We start from the raw sequence: 15,751 nt of genomic DNA, 5'->3' as shown, positions 1-15,751 counted from the left end.
TCAGGCTCAGAAGTGGTTGGTGCAACTCATGAAATGAAAGCTGTGGACCAGATTTAGAGTGAAAAATCCCCAAACAATCTGTGTGAAATCACGGAGCTCTGGACGTCTCACATCTTCGGACACCTGCGGACTCTCCACCGAGCTGAGCACGGTATCGCTGCCTTGCAGTGGTGCTGGATAAAGGTGCGAACTAATTCAACATTAGTGATGCAGTTGAAATGAATAAAGGCATTTTTCAGTGGGCAGTTACTTCTCCGTTGGTGGCTGTGGTCCTTTGAAGCCTTCGATGACTCTCCTGCTCCCTCAAGCCAACTGGATTCTCCACTGGCCTTTTGGAGAAGGATCCCAGCACCAGAATCGTGAGCTAATGTACTCCAGCGTCCCAACAATCACTTAAAGGAACTTAAATCTTTCGATCATGATGATGACCGTTTCAGCCTCATTGCAATAAATATTTGCAGCTTTCATTTTTCATATGCGAAAGCATAGGATTACTGAGAAATTCTGCATATTTACAGAATTTTATGCAGAGTAGTTTTCATTTGACGAACTTCTATAGAGCCTTGTTCTATCTGCTATGGGTAGGACTTCATTTTTGGATGGCATAGTATAGTGTAGAGTAGCCTTAATAATAAAAAATAACAGTTCAAAACATTCTGTGTTCTTTGTTGTTGCTGTGTTTTTCATTTTATTCATAAGAATGTGAACAAAAAAGACAGAATTGTAGCATGTGTTAACGAACGGTGTTACATAACATTACAGCCTTGTCACAGATGCTGCTGTTCTTCTCTGCTTTTAATATTACATAAAAAAATAAAATAATAAATAAATATGCTGAAAGTTCTTTACACCTTGTCTTACCATTGTCTTGACTTAGTGAGAGTGCTTCTTCGGTAAACTAAATGACTGCACAGTAAATAAAATGCTGATATAAATTGCAACTGAAAAAGACAAACCAGTTCAATGAGATTATCCGTTTGCAAACAATTAAAAAAAAAAGTGTTTACATGTTTTCCAGGGGAGTGGGAATAAGGGGCTAAACACTCTTAGAAAAAATATGCAGCTGTAGCTTTTGGAAATAAATTTAAAAAAAAAAAAAAATGTTCTCTGATGTTTACCAGCCAGATGGAAAAATATGTTCCTTAGGCAGTTGTTGCCTGCCTTCGATCTCGAGGTAATTTGAAATTCCTTGTGGCGAAGTCTGGTCTGACAAACTGTTCTCAAGGTGCCATATGTACACAGGGAAGCGATTCCCTGGATACTGACTGAGTACTTTACCCTTCTTTAATTTTCCTTCCGTTCAATCGCCTTACGTTTAGTAGAGACAACACACACAAATTCATGTACGCTTTCGGACTATAAAAAAGAAAAAATATTCATACATATACACGCATGGAATATTTGTGCAACACATATTGAGAGAGTCACTACTCCTCAGTGAGATACCTGTGCAAATACCCCGAATAACCAACATACATCAGGGACCAACAAAAGCGCACGAGATGCTCGTATTTTTGCTTCTGTTTTTCAGTTTTGAATTGTTGAGCTATTGAGTTGTCGCTGTTTGTTGATCTATTTATTTATCTATTTATTTATTCTGCATCACAGGTACTTCCGTGTTCCAGGTGACGGCAACGGATGCAGACGACCCCACCTACGGCAACAGCGCTCGGGTGGTCTACAGTATTCTACACGGGCAGCCCTACTTCTCGGTGGATCCCAAGACAGGTGAGGATACCGGTGCTTAAACCTCCAGGACTGTGTGGGCACAACATTGCAGGAGTCAAGTGGGCACAAACTCTGGCACCGAAGAAAGAATTAAGAAGACGCCATGCGTGTTTGCTTCTGCACTTCGTACACTCTGTTGGTTATCATGGGTCTTGATTGTGACTTTTTTTTCTGTCATGCAGCTGTTGTAAAAATTGTTGTTGAATAATCACTCAATTTATTCACTTGAGAGGCACTTTCGCTTTGACCTCTTGGCATCTGTACAAAAATATATGCGTTCATTCTGAGACAGGAAAAACCTCTTTGGCCTCCTGTTTGCTCTATTGCGTGTTGCCTGCTTGCAGTCAGGCGGTCCCACAGCGGTAGTGTTGAGCAAATCGTTTGCACCGCAGCTTAGACTGTGAGGGGGATGATGCTGAGACTGCACCCACCCCACCCCCACCCCCTCGTCGGCAGTCCTCCGTCAACAGTCCGCCTGCAGACTCGACAAAAGGCAGCCTTGTGAGATAGCTCCCCGGAAGGCTCTTTGCGGATTGGGAATAAAAGGAAGACTAAGTGCTTTAAAACAATGTGCTTTTACCGTCCACAAAATGCTTCTTTTGTTAGAACGGTCTTTGAAATATTCTATTAAATTTTAAACATGGAGTGGAAATCCTAAGAGCAGAACAGTAGCACTCGGAGGTGCTTGTGTGTGTGTGAGTGTGTGCATGCTTCTGACTCATACCGTTCTTCTGAATCTGAATTTGAGTGCAATGATTCACATGCATACACACACACGCACATTTATATGTAAGTCGTTTTTTAGAAAAGCATCTGCCAAGTGAATAAATGTAAATGTAATGTAAATGTGAGTACGCACACACACACACACACACACACACACACACACACACACACACACACACACACACACACACTGTATAAGGCATTCAAAGGTATGCCTTAACTGGCTCCAGTCTAATTCCAAATGTAAAAAACCTATGCAAATTTTTTTGATACAGGCTTAGTTTGGAATTTTGGTGCGATCACATTCTTTAAGACACCTCATCAGTGCACAGGCAAAAAAAAAAAAAACACATATAACATTAATAGATAACAGTATGTTTGAACACATTAAAAACATATTCAATTTTTCAGGTTCATTGTCTCACTTTTCAGCAGAATTTTCAACCAAGAAATTGATAACATTCCCATCTCAATATATTACCTTTAAAAAAGCAGTGAGACCCGGTTTAGTTCACTCTGATATGAAGGATGCAAGTGGAAAACTGCGAGGGTTGATGGCCGTAGCGTCGGAGATCTATCCTGACATGTTTGGGGTCTTCAGACTTGAAAGCAGTGAGGCGGCCTCTTTATCAACCGGACTGTTGACCGCTCGTATGCTGTGTATGTAAGATGAAAGTTTCATTTGTGCAGCACCAGTTCCCCTTCTGAATTGTAATTCGCTCGGGGGAGGGCTCCGTGCTTTGACGGCGGTTGCTCGCTCTCCTGCTCAGCAGCATTCGGCGCATACCAATGACCTGCCGAAGACAGTCCGCCGAACTCCTTTCTAGGCCTGTCCCTGGAAATCCCTGGCTGGCTAAACCATCTCCAACCTACACCGGGATGAATCGCTTTCCCACCACTTGGGGGTAATGGAGGGGATTGCAAAGGCTGAACGAAGCAAATATGCTTCCATCTCATGTATGCAGGTCCGTGGCGTTGTCTCCACGACGACTTTAGCCTGTCAGGTAGTTCCTGCATGCATTGGATTGAGTGCTCATCCCTGCCTACCAGCATCCCAGCCAAGGCGTATTGTGAAGATGAAACACACTTCTCAATATTTACTCTTCTTTCACCATTCATTATCATTTAAAGCCCTGCTTTATATGCTACTGCACAGAAGCTGATGGGCTGCACGGTAAAGTAAAGCTGCAGTAGGTTTCACGCAAACAAGCCCTTTCTGCTCAAGAATGGCAGAACCTTCCAAAATCCCCTTCACCACTGCGTTGATTACATATCGATCGTCATACATTTTTATTTAATAAATGGCAAGAATTGTCATCTGAGTCTCTCCTGGAAATCACATACGGTGACAAATGCGCGTGTCAAACACTTTGCCAGAGGAATAGTTAGTAGTGATCACAGCAATAATGTGTAGCCTGCTGAGTAAATGTTGTACGTACTGTAATGTTGATTGGAATAACCTAGAGCTTTCAGGTAGTCTCCTGTAATTGCTGGATTTTTCCGGGTTTCCCAAAAAGCCCTTCCTTGAGTGGAGGTTAGTGTTTGAGATCAAGTTGGGAATTTGATCATGGCTTCGAGGAGAAAGGAGAAGATGTGGTCAATCTCTTCCAGGAATTAGCATCGTGCGGGAGTGGTGTGAGGAAACAGGTTGCAAAGAACGTGGACCGAAGCATCGCGTGAGACAAACCGAAAGGACAGCACAGCGAGGGCGGACTGAGGAACCCTCACCAGTTAAGGCAGGGGTGTCAAACTGGTTTTTTACTGTGGGCTGAACAGCAATTGTGGCACCTGCTGCAGGCTGGTTTTTGTAACCATATTGGTGTACCAGCAATCACATTTGTGTACCAGCCGTTCCTTCATCACTCCATTCGGTTGCAGACATCCAAAATCTGAAAAGATGATTTTGAAAAAGTAATTCCAGGGAAACTGCGGTCACATCTATGAAATAATTCATTGACCTTTCGAAACTTTATTTCATGGGGGGGGGTCGTCCCTCATGCGAAAACTTGAGGATCGGTGGCAGCTGTTTCCTTTGAAAGAAACTGCAGCTATATAGTTAAATAATTAGTTGACAAAAACCTTCTGTATGCCGTATGTCTAGCAACCCTGAGTAAAGGAGGACAAAGAGGGAGGGAGTCTGCAGCTCTCTCGAACCAGCCAAGAGGACAAATTGGAGGACATCACAATAAATGCACTCGCTCACTCCCACACACGTTTCCTTGATGAAGGAAATAGCCTTCGCAGCCTTCACATATTCACATAGTCATCCTGCACCTGAATTTTTAGCAAGGCTGAAAACATTCCAGAATATGTCTGATATTTCTTGATGAGGAAAATATGCAAATGTGATGAATATAGGGTGATTTAACATGTTCACAGACTTGGGTTGCAATTAGCACTGCACTGCAGCTTGTGTTCTGCCTTTCTGTACCACACAGGTATAAACCTGCTGTCACTTGATTAACCAGCCTTGTGATCTATAATAAAATGACTCCATGGATGTCAGTAATGAGAACTTACAAGAAGATCCTTTAAATGAGACAAGGCATCCTTTTCAAAATCAGCCTAGCCTGAATTTTTTTCTCTCTTTCTTGCTTTCTTTCGTTTTTCATTTGTTTGTTCATTCACTTGCTTCATTTAAATTTAAAAAAAATAAATATGTTTTTTCCTTACAGAAAATCATCGTATAACACTCTTTCTCATGTGTACGATATTTATGTTTATGTTTTGCACATGCCCCTCTCTAACGAATGAATAGACATATTTTGTTGTATTTGTCATTTATTTATACAAAGCTTTTCAGAAATATTTAGCTACACCATTTACCCACTGTTTGGAGAAAAATTAGGAAATTTCGAAATGTAAGCATGAGAAGGCTTACCGGAAAGGTCCCTGAACTCAAACAAGACAAAAGCGAGCGATCCAAAGACCAAAGGTGGAATAAATGAGCACTGAAGGGTATGAATATTAGCAGGAATTTAGCACAGCATTTGCAGACTCAGATGTCGCAATCAAAATACGAAAAACAAGAAAAACCAGAGAAACAAAGATACTGTTGCAGTGCTCTGCCACAAAAGAGGGATTCTTGGAAGTCTTTCAAAACCTACAGAAAGGATTACAAAGTATTATGAAATGAGAGGGTTAGTGGGGCAGCAGTGCTGTCATTCTAGGAAAAGCATACGTTTTATAAAATGGTTTGTGTGTGTGTGTGTGTGTGTGTCTGAGTGTGTGTGTGTGTGTGTGTCTGTGCATCTGTGCGTCTGTGTGTCTCTATCTCTGTCTTCCTTCTTGTATGGTCAAGTGTCCTGCTGTTCTAAGTATTTGCTTAGTAGCATGTCTTTGGTGCTCATTAAGATCTTATGCGTTATTGTATAATGGGATACATCTAATTGGAGTGAATCACTAATGACGTGAACAGAAAGAAGTACTGTAGGGTATTATTATTATTGTTGTTGTTGTTGTTGTTGTTGTTGTAATTACTGTAATGCTGGAATCCCAACAACAATAGTTAATGGAACAGGTATAACAGTCAGTCAGTATTCTGTGTCATAGTACATCATAGCATGTTTTTGTTAGAATAAAAATCATGTCTGAGACTGAGTTATAGAAGTCTGGAGTAACACGGATCCATTATACCCTCAAAGCAACCATGTTATAGGCACGTTGTGATTTTGTAATTGTAGTTTATTTATACCATGACTTTAATTAGCTGAATCAGAGAGAGTCTGATTTTTTCTTCTTCTTGTAAGAATGTGTGTGTGTGTGTGTGTGTGTGTGTGTATATATATATATATATATGTATATATTTATTTACTTATTTACTTATTTACATCTTTATTACTATGCACAGTTTACCACCAGGTGTGATGGTGCACTGGCTTTTTACCTCTGCTGTGACCTTGGATTCTTTGAATAAACTAATTAGCTACTTTATCTGTATCTTTGTAGAGCTCTGCCTCATCTTCAGTGTAAACAACATGTCGATGTGGTACGATGAGAGCGCATGACTGTACTAATGAAATCAGAGGCTGACCTGAGTGTTTCTGGGCTATTGCACAGTCATCCAAGGCCCATATTCTGTGGGGCAGCTGCTGACATCTGCTGGTTCTCATGTTCTTGCCGTAGATAAATCTTTGCTTTTTAAATTAGGCTGGGAGCTTGTTCAGGAGTTGCCTGGTAACCCCACGCCTTCAAAAAATGCAAATCAAGAATTCATTCCTTTGTGTTTGAGTGTATGAGTCAAGTAATTTAAAGACTTCTGGAATTTACTTCTGGCTGTGTATAGTATAATAGCATAATTTGACATGTGCTTTCATTGAAAGGTCGTCAGCTGATACAACACTGCTGTTACCCCCTCATTAAATCTGTCTGCTAGAAATAGTTCTCAGGGTCTTCCAGGCTACCTGTAGTGATTTAAGACTTATGTAATGAGGAGTGCCTAATTCACAACTGAACCTCAGATGCGGTGCTCTCGCTTTATGGCCGGGCATTTGAGAAAAAAGTTTCAATACCTACTGTGACACTGGGGCTCAGAGGACTCAAGGACAGAGATTTAACTGGGGAGAAATGTGAGCTCTGGGGCTTTGTTTAATATCAGTGAAGAGGGACCTTTGATCAAAATGGGAAAAAGGTACGAGTGGCTTGCAAGCGCACGTCCGCTGCTGTTGGTGCGGAATGGCGCTGTCAGTGGTGCTGAACAAGCTACACCATCTCTGTCATGGTGGTGTGAGGAGGTTTTCCCGTACAGGAAGTGTACAAAGCAAGAAACGGTGAAAAACATTTTCGCTGTAGTCTTTATCTCAATTTTTTTTCATTTGAGTTTGCATTATTTCAGTTTCCCTCTAGAAATTCTACACGCAACATCAGTGAATACTGAGGAGTCTGGAACGTAATATAATGCTGAGTTGGTGGAGGAGGATGCAGTAATATAAGCAACCTAGAACTGTTCATTATTTAAGCAAACGTATTGGTGTACTATTTGAACGTGACTATGTTTGTCTTAGCCTGGAGACAAAAAAAAAATAAAAATACAGGATGACAACCTTGAATTTGGCCTCACAGTTTTTTGCCTTGGCAGGGCGCAGTGGTGCATCAGGCTTGCCTTGGGTCTGGGGTTCAAGTCCTGCTTGGGTTGCCTTGTGATGGACTGGCATCCCGTCCTGGGTGTGTCCCCTCCCCCTCCAGCCTTGCGCCCTGCGTTGTTGGGTTAGGGTTAGGCTCCAGCTCACCTTGACATTGCTTGGGAAAAGTGATTTCAGACAATGTGTTTGTGTGTGTGTGTTATTTGCCTTGGCCTCAAAAAGCAGTGAATAGGATATTTTTAAGGGAATCAACCCAGAAGGTGTCCCCTTGCTCTGGGGAGGACTCAGCCTTGATAAGATACACTGTTTCCCTTCTCTGGATGTCAACCAAGTTCCACAGATGTACAGGAAGATGCATTCCATCTGATCTGCTACCTTAAATGAAATCAAATGAGAGTTTATAAGGATTACTCTTGTCTTTCAAGGGGAGCAAAGAGGGTTCATGCTTATCATCTTATTCCCAGATCTGAGTCTTAGTAAAAATACTGCCTGTACCAGGATCAGTGGAGTGTTCACTATCTGTCGATGTCTTCTGCATAGTTGTGTCACACATCAAAAGGCAGGGAAAGTCTGGAAATACCGATACCATTTATAACCACTTTGGAGCCACAGTGGAGGCCCAGGTGTCTGCAAGTTTGATAGCAGTGTAGCAGGGACCGGGGCAGGGCTTGTCTGTAAGGTAAAAAGAGCTTCAAACCCAGTGGGGGACTTCTATACCCTTTTAAAAACCCCAACGGGGGCTTAAGATCCAGTCAGTGAAGGACATTGTTCTCTTGTCATGCCCTCAATGTGATTTAGCGGGGAACAGATTGGATGAGATTATGTATTGTTTGATTGATTGATTGGTTGATTGACTTGTTCATTGGTTGAGCGGTTGGTTGATTGGTTACTTAATTAAAGCCAGATTCGGTACCCCCGACCACCTTGCTGCTTGATTCCCACAGTACCATCCCCTGCCACAGCAGTGAAAGAACGAATAAAGCACAGTCATCTGAATCACCCTGTCTGGCTTAATTGGTAAATCAGAAGAAGAGTTCGAAGGTTGGATTTGCAAAGTAGTTCTGGACATTCAAATCATCTTGTCTGAGGCCTACCGACATCAGAAGGATGTCTGACTAATGGGATGTAATTTGGTTTGCAAGAGGAAGTGGGGTATTTTTTTATTTTGGAAGACAAGCTAACCATATTAGTGGCTGCAGAGTTCCCATAATACAATTCTTAACTCATCTTATGAAGATGTAAGCAGTTTAGTTGTCTTTTATTCGCGGGGCATTCCAATGTGTATTTACAGATTCTGACTTCAGTCAAGGAAACTCAGACAAGAGCTTTTCAAAACGGAGAAGAGGTGATTCATTAAATTTGCAGCCATGTTTTCTATAGTGAGGGATGGGGATATTGTCTGGATTAATTAACAAGGCTGCACTGCAAAATGAAAGACGGAACAAAAGGTGATCGTACATAGCACAGAACCAACAAAAGCACTCAAATCCATTTTTACATTTAAAAGGTAAATAATATTTTTCTTTACTTCTTGTTTTTTTTTTTTAACACCCTCTCACCTTCTTTTCAAAAAAGGTACTTTAAGATTTTAATGATAAGTTTACAATTTAAAAGCGAATTGGGACAAACCAATGGCTGGAAGTGTTGTTAGTCAAAAGTCTATATGAACATCAGAAAAAAATGCAATATGCTACCTTTATTCCTGTTGTAGTGCAATATCAAAACAGGTGTGTGTATATATAAAGATTTTTACATTAAATTCTGTATAAATAAATGTTATGACCCCAGGTGTCTGGGGTGACTAGGGCATAACATCAGGTGAGTGGTAACAAGGGGTCAAGAAAAACACATGTGCAACAAGTACTCAAGTGCAAGTTCTTTTTACTGGACCAATAGGTGCAGAAATTCAGGAGACTATGTACAATATTGATAAAGTACACTTTCACCGTTCAGGGTAACTTGGGGGTATGGTGGTGTGGTTGTGTGGCGGGTTCAGCTGGTGCCCACTGTGTAGTGGGTCTGGAGTTCAAGCCTTGCTTGGGGTGCCTTGTGATAGACTGACGTCCTGTCCTGGGTGTGTCCCCTCCCCCTTCTGCTTTGCGCCCTGTGTTCCCGGGTAGGTTCTGGCTCACCGCGGCCTGGTTCTGGATGAGTGGTCGTTGGCAGTGTGTGTGTTCAGAGGAAAAAGAAACTTGGGCTGCAGAACTTCAGAAAACCAGACTAACTCAAGGTGGTAGATTACCCTAGCTATGAAACAAAAGGGTCTTCAGCATCTGAGATGCCCTAACTAACCTACTCCAAAAACCCAAAGTACAGAGGGTGGCACCTGCCTCTTCCCTAATGTGTCTAGAGAAACATCTGAAACCTATGTGCTGGATATGTAGCTCTTGTGATGTGCTTACTGTCTGCTTTTTCCAAGAAACCAAACACACACAGCAAGAGCATCAACAAACCAAACCAACACCATGAGACAATAGTCTGAAGCTCTTGGTATATGGTGGGGTTTTTACGATGGCAGAGTCTGAAGATGACTGGTCAAGTGGAGAAACTGACAGCAGGGCTGATGATGATGGACAAGGGATGGCAACCAATGAAAGACAACGGACCTGTGCCGAGAGCAAAAATACACAAACGCAGAAAGGAATAACAAAACACACTGAGAATCTATACAGGGACGTGAGAAAATATCTCTCATTTTACATTCTGTTTAGGCGAGCAAATGTGATCATTGCATTGTGGGGATCATACAATGATATAAACATGGCTGCTTTATCTGGGTCAAGGGGATTGCTCGGAGATACCCGAAAGGAGACTGGGATCCGGATGGAGAAAAGCATATTTTTAACATTTCAGCTTAGCTCCAGTGAACGGATATCCACCAGATTACCCTCTGAACTGTTCTCAAACAAATCACGAGGAAGCTAATACACGAACCAGACGTGTTAATCGCCAACTCGCAGAGTTTTCCGGAAACACTTTTGTAAAGCAGGCACACCGCTCCACAGGGATGGAACATTATCCTGTTCATCCGCAAGTGAATCACATATGACCGTGGGGGGTGGGGGGTGGATTTGAATCCTGTTTTTAATGCAGGTTAAACTTTAGAACCACTGGAGGACATTGTGAATCAGGCACCAAAAAGGCCCTACTGACCCCCCCCCTCCACCTGCCCCACCCCCAGCTTAATAAGTAGGCTAATTTCTTTGCTCATCTGGGATTTTATTTTAACTTAATTGTGGAAGATGACATGAATGGAGCCATTTGTAGACTCAGAGGATTAAATTGCACTGCTCCTCAGATCAAATGAAATGCAGTCAATTTGTATGCCGCCCCATGAATTCACACGTCAAGGTGAAAGTAGTGACTGTCTGACCTCCACATTTAAAGATTTAGCTAAATGAACTACTGTACTGCACCAAGCTAATTTCACCAGCCTCACAGCCAAAACTCCCAATGTACCTAATCTCATTATAAGTGTTATACTGTATATGGTAACTACGAACGTAGGGGAATATGACTGTTAGAAACTGTCGTGTGTTTTTGCCTTGAATAAGTGTAAATTGTTCAGATTGTCACTTTTGCAAGTGTTACCCTGCTCGGAAGTTCATTGTGTCTATAGGACCTTCTTAAATAAATATATTTGTCCATCAGGGCCCAGCCCTTGCCATGTAGCTACTGTAACTCAAACAGCTTCAGGTTAATGATGAGAGAAAAATAAAAATAAGAAAAACCACTAGACTTCAGAGAGTGAGGGTAATTTGCCGTGATCTTTTTGCTTGTGAAGGGGCCCCTGCAACACTTTCCTGATGATGTCCTGTTAGGGTTTGATGGCTGGGCAACCATATACCCTTAGGCCATACTGCCCCTGTCCTCCAAAGTGCCCTTGTTCGAGGGAACACTCTGCTTCCTAAATGAACCATTAAATGCTCCAGATTATTCACAGCATGACGGCACCCTGGGAAAGTAAGCTTGGTCTAGGAACATTCGTGTTTTGCAAATTCAAGACGCGCTAAGAAGCGCACAGGCTTCTCGCAGGGAACCAGCTTTCCGTGGTGGAAAAAAAAAAAAAAATGGAAGCATTTGTTATTTGGCCAGCAAACATGTTTGTCCAAAGCAGCTTAGCCATCATACCCATTTACACAATGGCTGCAAAATGTTGACATGACGTGTTGAGCTTTCTCTTTGGTCCTTTCACGAAAAATGCATCCAGCGATATGTAGCAATGTGTTTAATTCTGTTACACACTATATTAGTCTAAGCGAACAGGCTGGAGTGTTTGAGTTATTAGTGTGTGTGAGTGTATCTGCAAGCGGTGGACACGCGAGCATCTCCAACCAGGAAACTGTGTTCTGATCAAAGTTTGAAATTGGTAAACGCATCGAAACCATCAGCCCGTAAGGCGAATCGCATACCTCCTGACCCGAAGCAACGTGTGTCCACGAACAACGCCGCAGGTGTCGCTTCAGCTGGCTGGCTCTACATGAAGGCCGCATTGTTCTTACGTGATGGGAGCAGAGGCCCACGTCCAGCGCTGCCGTAATTCTGTCTCCCCTTTAGGAGCTGCAACATCAAGGCAGCCTGGTCTTCTAATCACAGCAGGCCTGCAGATGAAATCACTCTAGTGAAAAATCAAAAATGATAAAGTTTGCTTGCTCCTCCTGTTTTTTCTTTCTTTTTCTTTGATTGCCGTGTTTTCGTTTTGCTTGGCGTGCTTTCGTTTTTCGGTGTGAACAATACGTCCAGAATCCATCCCTAGATACTTTGCATAGGAGATTAAAGGGAGGGAAAGAAGAAGCCCAGTCAACTGTGAGGTATAGCGTGTATCCTAGAGCAGGTCCAGCGTTTCTAGATGATACACACTGAGAGGAGCAATGCTCACTCTTAAATAAAGACGATAACGAAATATATTAAAGGTCACATAATCATTCTTATATGATTACTATTTTAATGGAAATTTTGAAGAGCTGACAAAGTCCCTGGAAGTCTACGTGTGTGTGTGTGTGTGTGTGCGTGTGTGTCTCCCCAGCATGCTGGGTTAAATCACGCTGCTTCTTTGTGTTTCAAACCTTCGGCTTCCTTTTCTTTCGGGTCTGCGGGATGCTAGTGAGGAGCACAAGCTCAGCCGCCGGTCGCGGACGGGCGCTCTCAGGCCCAGCAGCGCTGCTGTAAGAACTCACGGGGAGATGTGAGTGAGATTCACGTTGCGTCGTTTCCGACAGATTAAATAAAGGGATAGAGAGCAATTTGTTCATCCCCTGCTCTCGCTTGTCTTCATCCAGTTTTCCCTCCGCCGTGCCATCCTGTCTGTCAATAACTACTGGCAGTGCGCGCTCAGAATTTGATGTAATGTATGCTTGCGGTAAATACGTGGAAAGTTTACAGAAAGGGTGGTACCCCATTAAGTATTCATGGCTTGAAATCCCACATTTGCACCCTACTGTAGTTATATCTTTACTGTTTGTTTCTCTTTTAAATGGCGACCCGTCTTTTTTCACACATTCGCCGCTCTGATCTTAATAGGCTCCGCAGTGTCGTCTCAGCTATCAGCCCTCAGTTTAATTTTAATGTAATTTAATTGGCTTGCTTAGCATAAGCTTTCATCCAAAGAGACTTACAAATCTTACAGTTTTATACTTCATCCATTTATACAGCTGGCTGTTTTATTGGGTTTTTCAGGCTGGAACCGTTACTCCAGGATGAAACAGATGGAGCACATATACCGGGACTCAAACCACAAGCCATTGAAAGAAAGGATGAGCTTCTTAAGCATTAGCGTTACCTGTGAGCCCTACTATGGTGAAAAATGGCTATGCTGTGTAAGTTACTTTGCCTTCTGCCGAGGGGGAAAGGGCAACTTTGTTTCCTCAGTGGTGATGGGAGCCCATTGCAGGTGTCAATGCTGATGGCTGACATCACGGGCTGTTTCGAGGGTCTATTGCAGTGCACTTCCAATGATTCACTAAAAACATCAACGTTCTTTATTTCTACATATTTCTTGTGCACTAAAGACCACAGCTTTTGCAAACAGGGAACAGTTAAAAGGTACCATGGTAGGGAAGCTGTTGACCACACTGATTACAATGCCTTTATATTCATAATATTCCAGTGCCTTAATATTCACTCATTAGCCCTGTGACTTTGGTATGGCCTACCCACTTATTGGTATTATTTTTAAAATTTTTTTTCTCAACCTTGTGGTTTGGGGATTAACAAACTAGTTGGCATTTAACTGCCTCCTTACAAACAGTGATTCCTTGGTCACATTCCAAAAACATAATTTTTCTTGCTCTGGACCTGAGGAAGAGAGAGGTTAAGGGTTTTCTGTTCTGATACCCAGAATCGTAACATTCACTCATCCTTGGAATCAGAGTGGGCTTTAAGGCTTGTTGGTGAAACATCTGATTAAAAAAGATCACTTCTGTGATTTCATTGCATATATTTAACCAGATACTGCACGTCTGGGGAAATGAGGGCAGTCCTTCACACCTTATTTTAAGAAATGTCAGGGGCGTCAAATTCTTGTGTTAAATGTCACGGGACTTTTACAGGTAACATGCTTTACTGCCATATCATGTATAAATTCCAGAGCTGATTTGCATTTGATAGATTTGTGAAGTGCAATAGAAAGTGTCTGTAAGCTAATAAGTCAAAATTTTTTAATTAGGGATGGTCAGAGGTAGGGTGAGTGGGTTGTGGGGGGGCAGATTACCCTTCATTTTTACAAGGGAAAGTCCTAAAAAATTACCCACCTAATTTCACATCATTATGAGCGAAAACCAACCACAGGCAAAAACGTAAACGATAAAATAAATTGATATTGTAGCAAGATTGGCCTGGATGCCATTCTGTCGTGTGCCCCCCCCCCACACACACACACACACACACACACACACACACACACACAATTCGCACTTGTAGAGTACAGTCAGGTACAAAGCTACAGGAAAAAAAAATTGCATGTTTCATAAAGACCCAAATTGCCACTTTTTTCAATCCTTTTTGTAGTCAGACATTTCTCACCTTAGTGAAGGTTAAAGTGCGAAAGCTTATATTATGTTGGAAAACTAAAAAATAAAAACAGCCCTTGGTTGAGTGACATGTCTTTGCTATTAGTCCATTGACTTCCCAGTGTTGAATCTTACTTATATGTCATGTCTTGCATTTAGAAATACAACACTTTCTGAGCTCTGTTATTTGAATGCCAGATTTTTTTTAGCTCTGCAATTCAGTTGAGGTTTTCACGGATCTAAGGTGTTTTTTTTTTTTTTTTTTTTCCCCTTCCTGAGTAGCATTTAGATGATAACCTGACCTGAAGATTTCTGCTTGAATTCAAGGTGACAATAATCCTTGGCTTGAAAGGGGATTTAATCCTGAATACAGTAGGATCCAGTGATGTGGAGGTACGAGGCAGCAGTTAGCACAACATTTGGTAGATAGAGGTTTCGCACCCTAGAGATACCTTGCTATTTTAATCCCTGAAGAAGTGTTTAATCTCAATCACTTTGGTTTTAAAAAAAAAAAAAAGAGCAACTGTAAAGTGAGGGGACTGTGGATTTGCTGACTTAACATTATATGTGACAACATAATGTATCCTCAGTACATACAAGTGACATACTTGAGCCACCATTAATTTTTTTTTGGATTCTCTTGAAATTGACCACAACTATTTTCTACCAAAAATATTAACATGATAGGATAAGACTTTGAAAAACATTTTGAAAAGTTTTCAGTGACACCATAATGTATATGTTTAGCACATGACCAAATAGAAAGAATGGTCCATATTTTCATATTTTTGGTAGAATTACTTCCAAGCATCCTGAGCCTTGACAAACAGATGCTTTGGGGCAGAGACAGCAGACAGTTGCAAGCTTTAAACATGGCCTTTACGTATCAAAGAGCATCATGCTGCTGTTCGCATTCAGCCCATTTTGCAATCACTTGGCCGTGCAGTTGTGCAGCAGGCATCCAAGCATTGCTTTGCTGGCATGGTTCACCGCTACAGTCTCTCAGCCAGTATCCTCCCTCTTTCCACCAAAAAGCTGTGTGCACTGGCCTTTGGGAAAATTCGTACCAGCCCGTGTTTAAAGGGAATAACGATTTGACTTCAGGTCAACCGCATTCCTACAAGGAAGGGGTGGTTGTTCTTTCCTTAATTATCTTCTATCCTACTTGAGACAGAGATGCAAATTGTTTTCTATTCGTAACATGTGTGA

General features: G+C 41.9%; 1 protein-coding gene across 1 annotated transcript in view; it reads left to right on the top strand.

The window, feature by feature from the left end:
* Window positions 1-15,751, top strand: part of LOC108927649 (cadherin-18) — a 62,491-nt gene that overhangs the window by 25,178 nt on the left and 21,562 nt on the right. Inside the window, exon 3 of the mRNA XM_018741059.2 lies at window positions 1,609-1,728. Within this exon, the coding sequence (XP_018596575.1) occupies window positions 1,609-1,728 (120 nt within the window). The remainder of the gene's footprint in view (window positions 1-1,608; window positions 1,729-15,751) is intronic.

Source organism: Scleropages formosus, chromosome 19, assembly GCF_900964775.1.
Source record: "Scleropages formosus chromosome 19, fSclFor1.1, whole genome shotgun sequence".
Taxonomy (NCBI): Eukaryota; Metazoa; Chordata; class Actinopteri; order Osteoglossiformes; family Osteoglossidae; genus Scleropages; species Scleropages formosus.
This window is presented reverse-complemented; position numbering and strand designations above follow the sequence as displayed.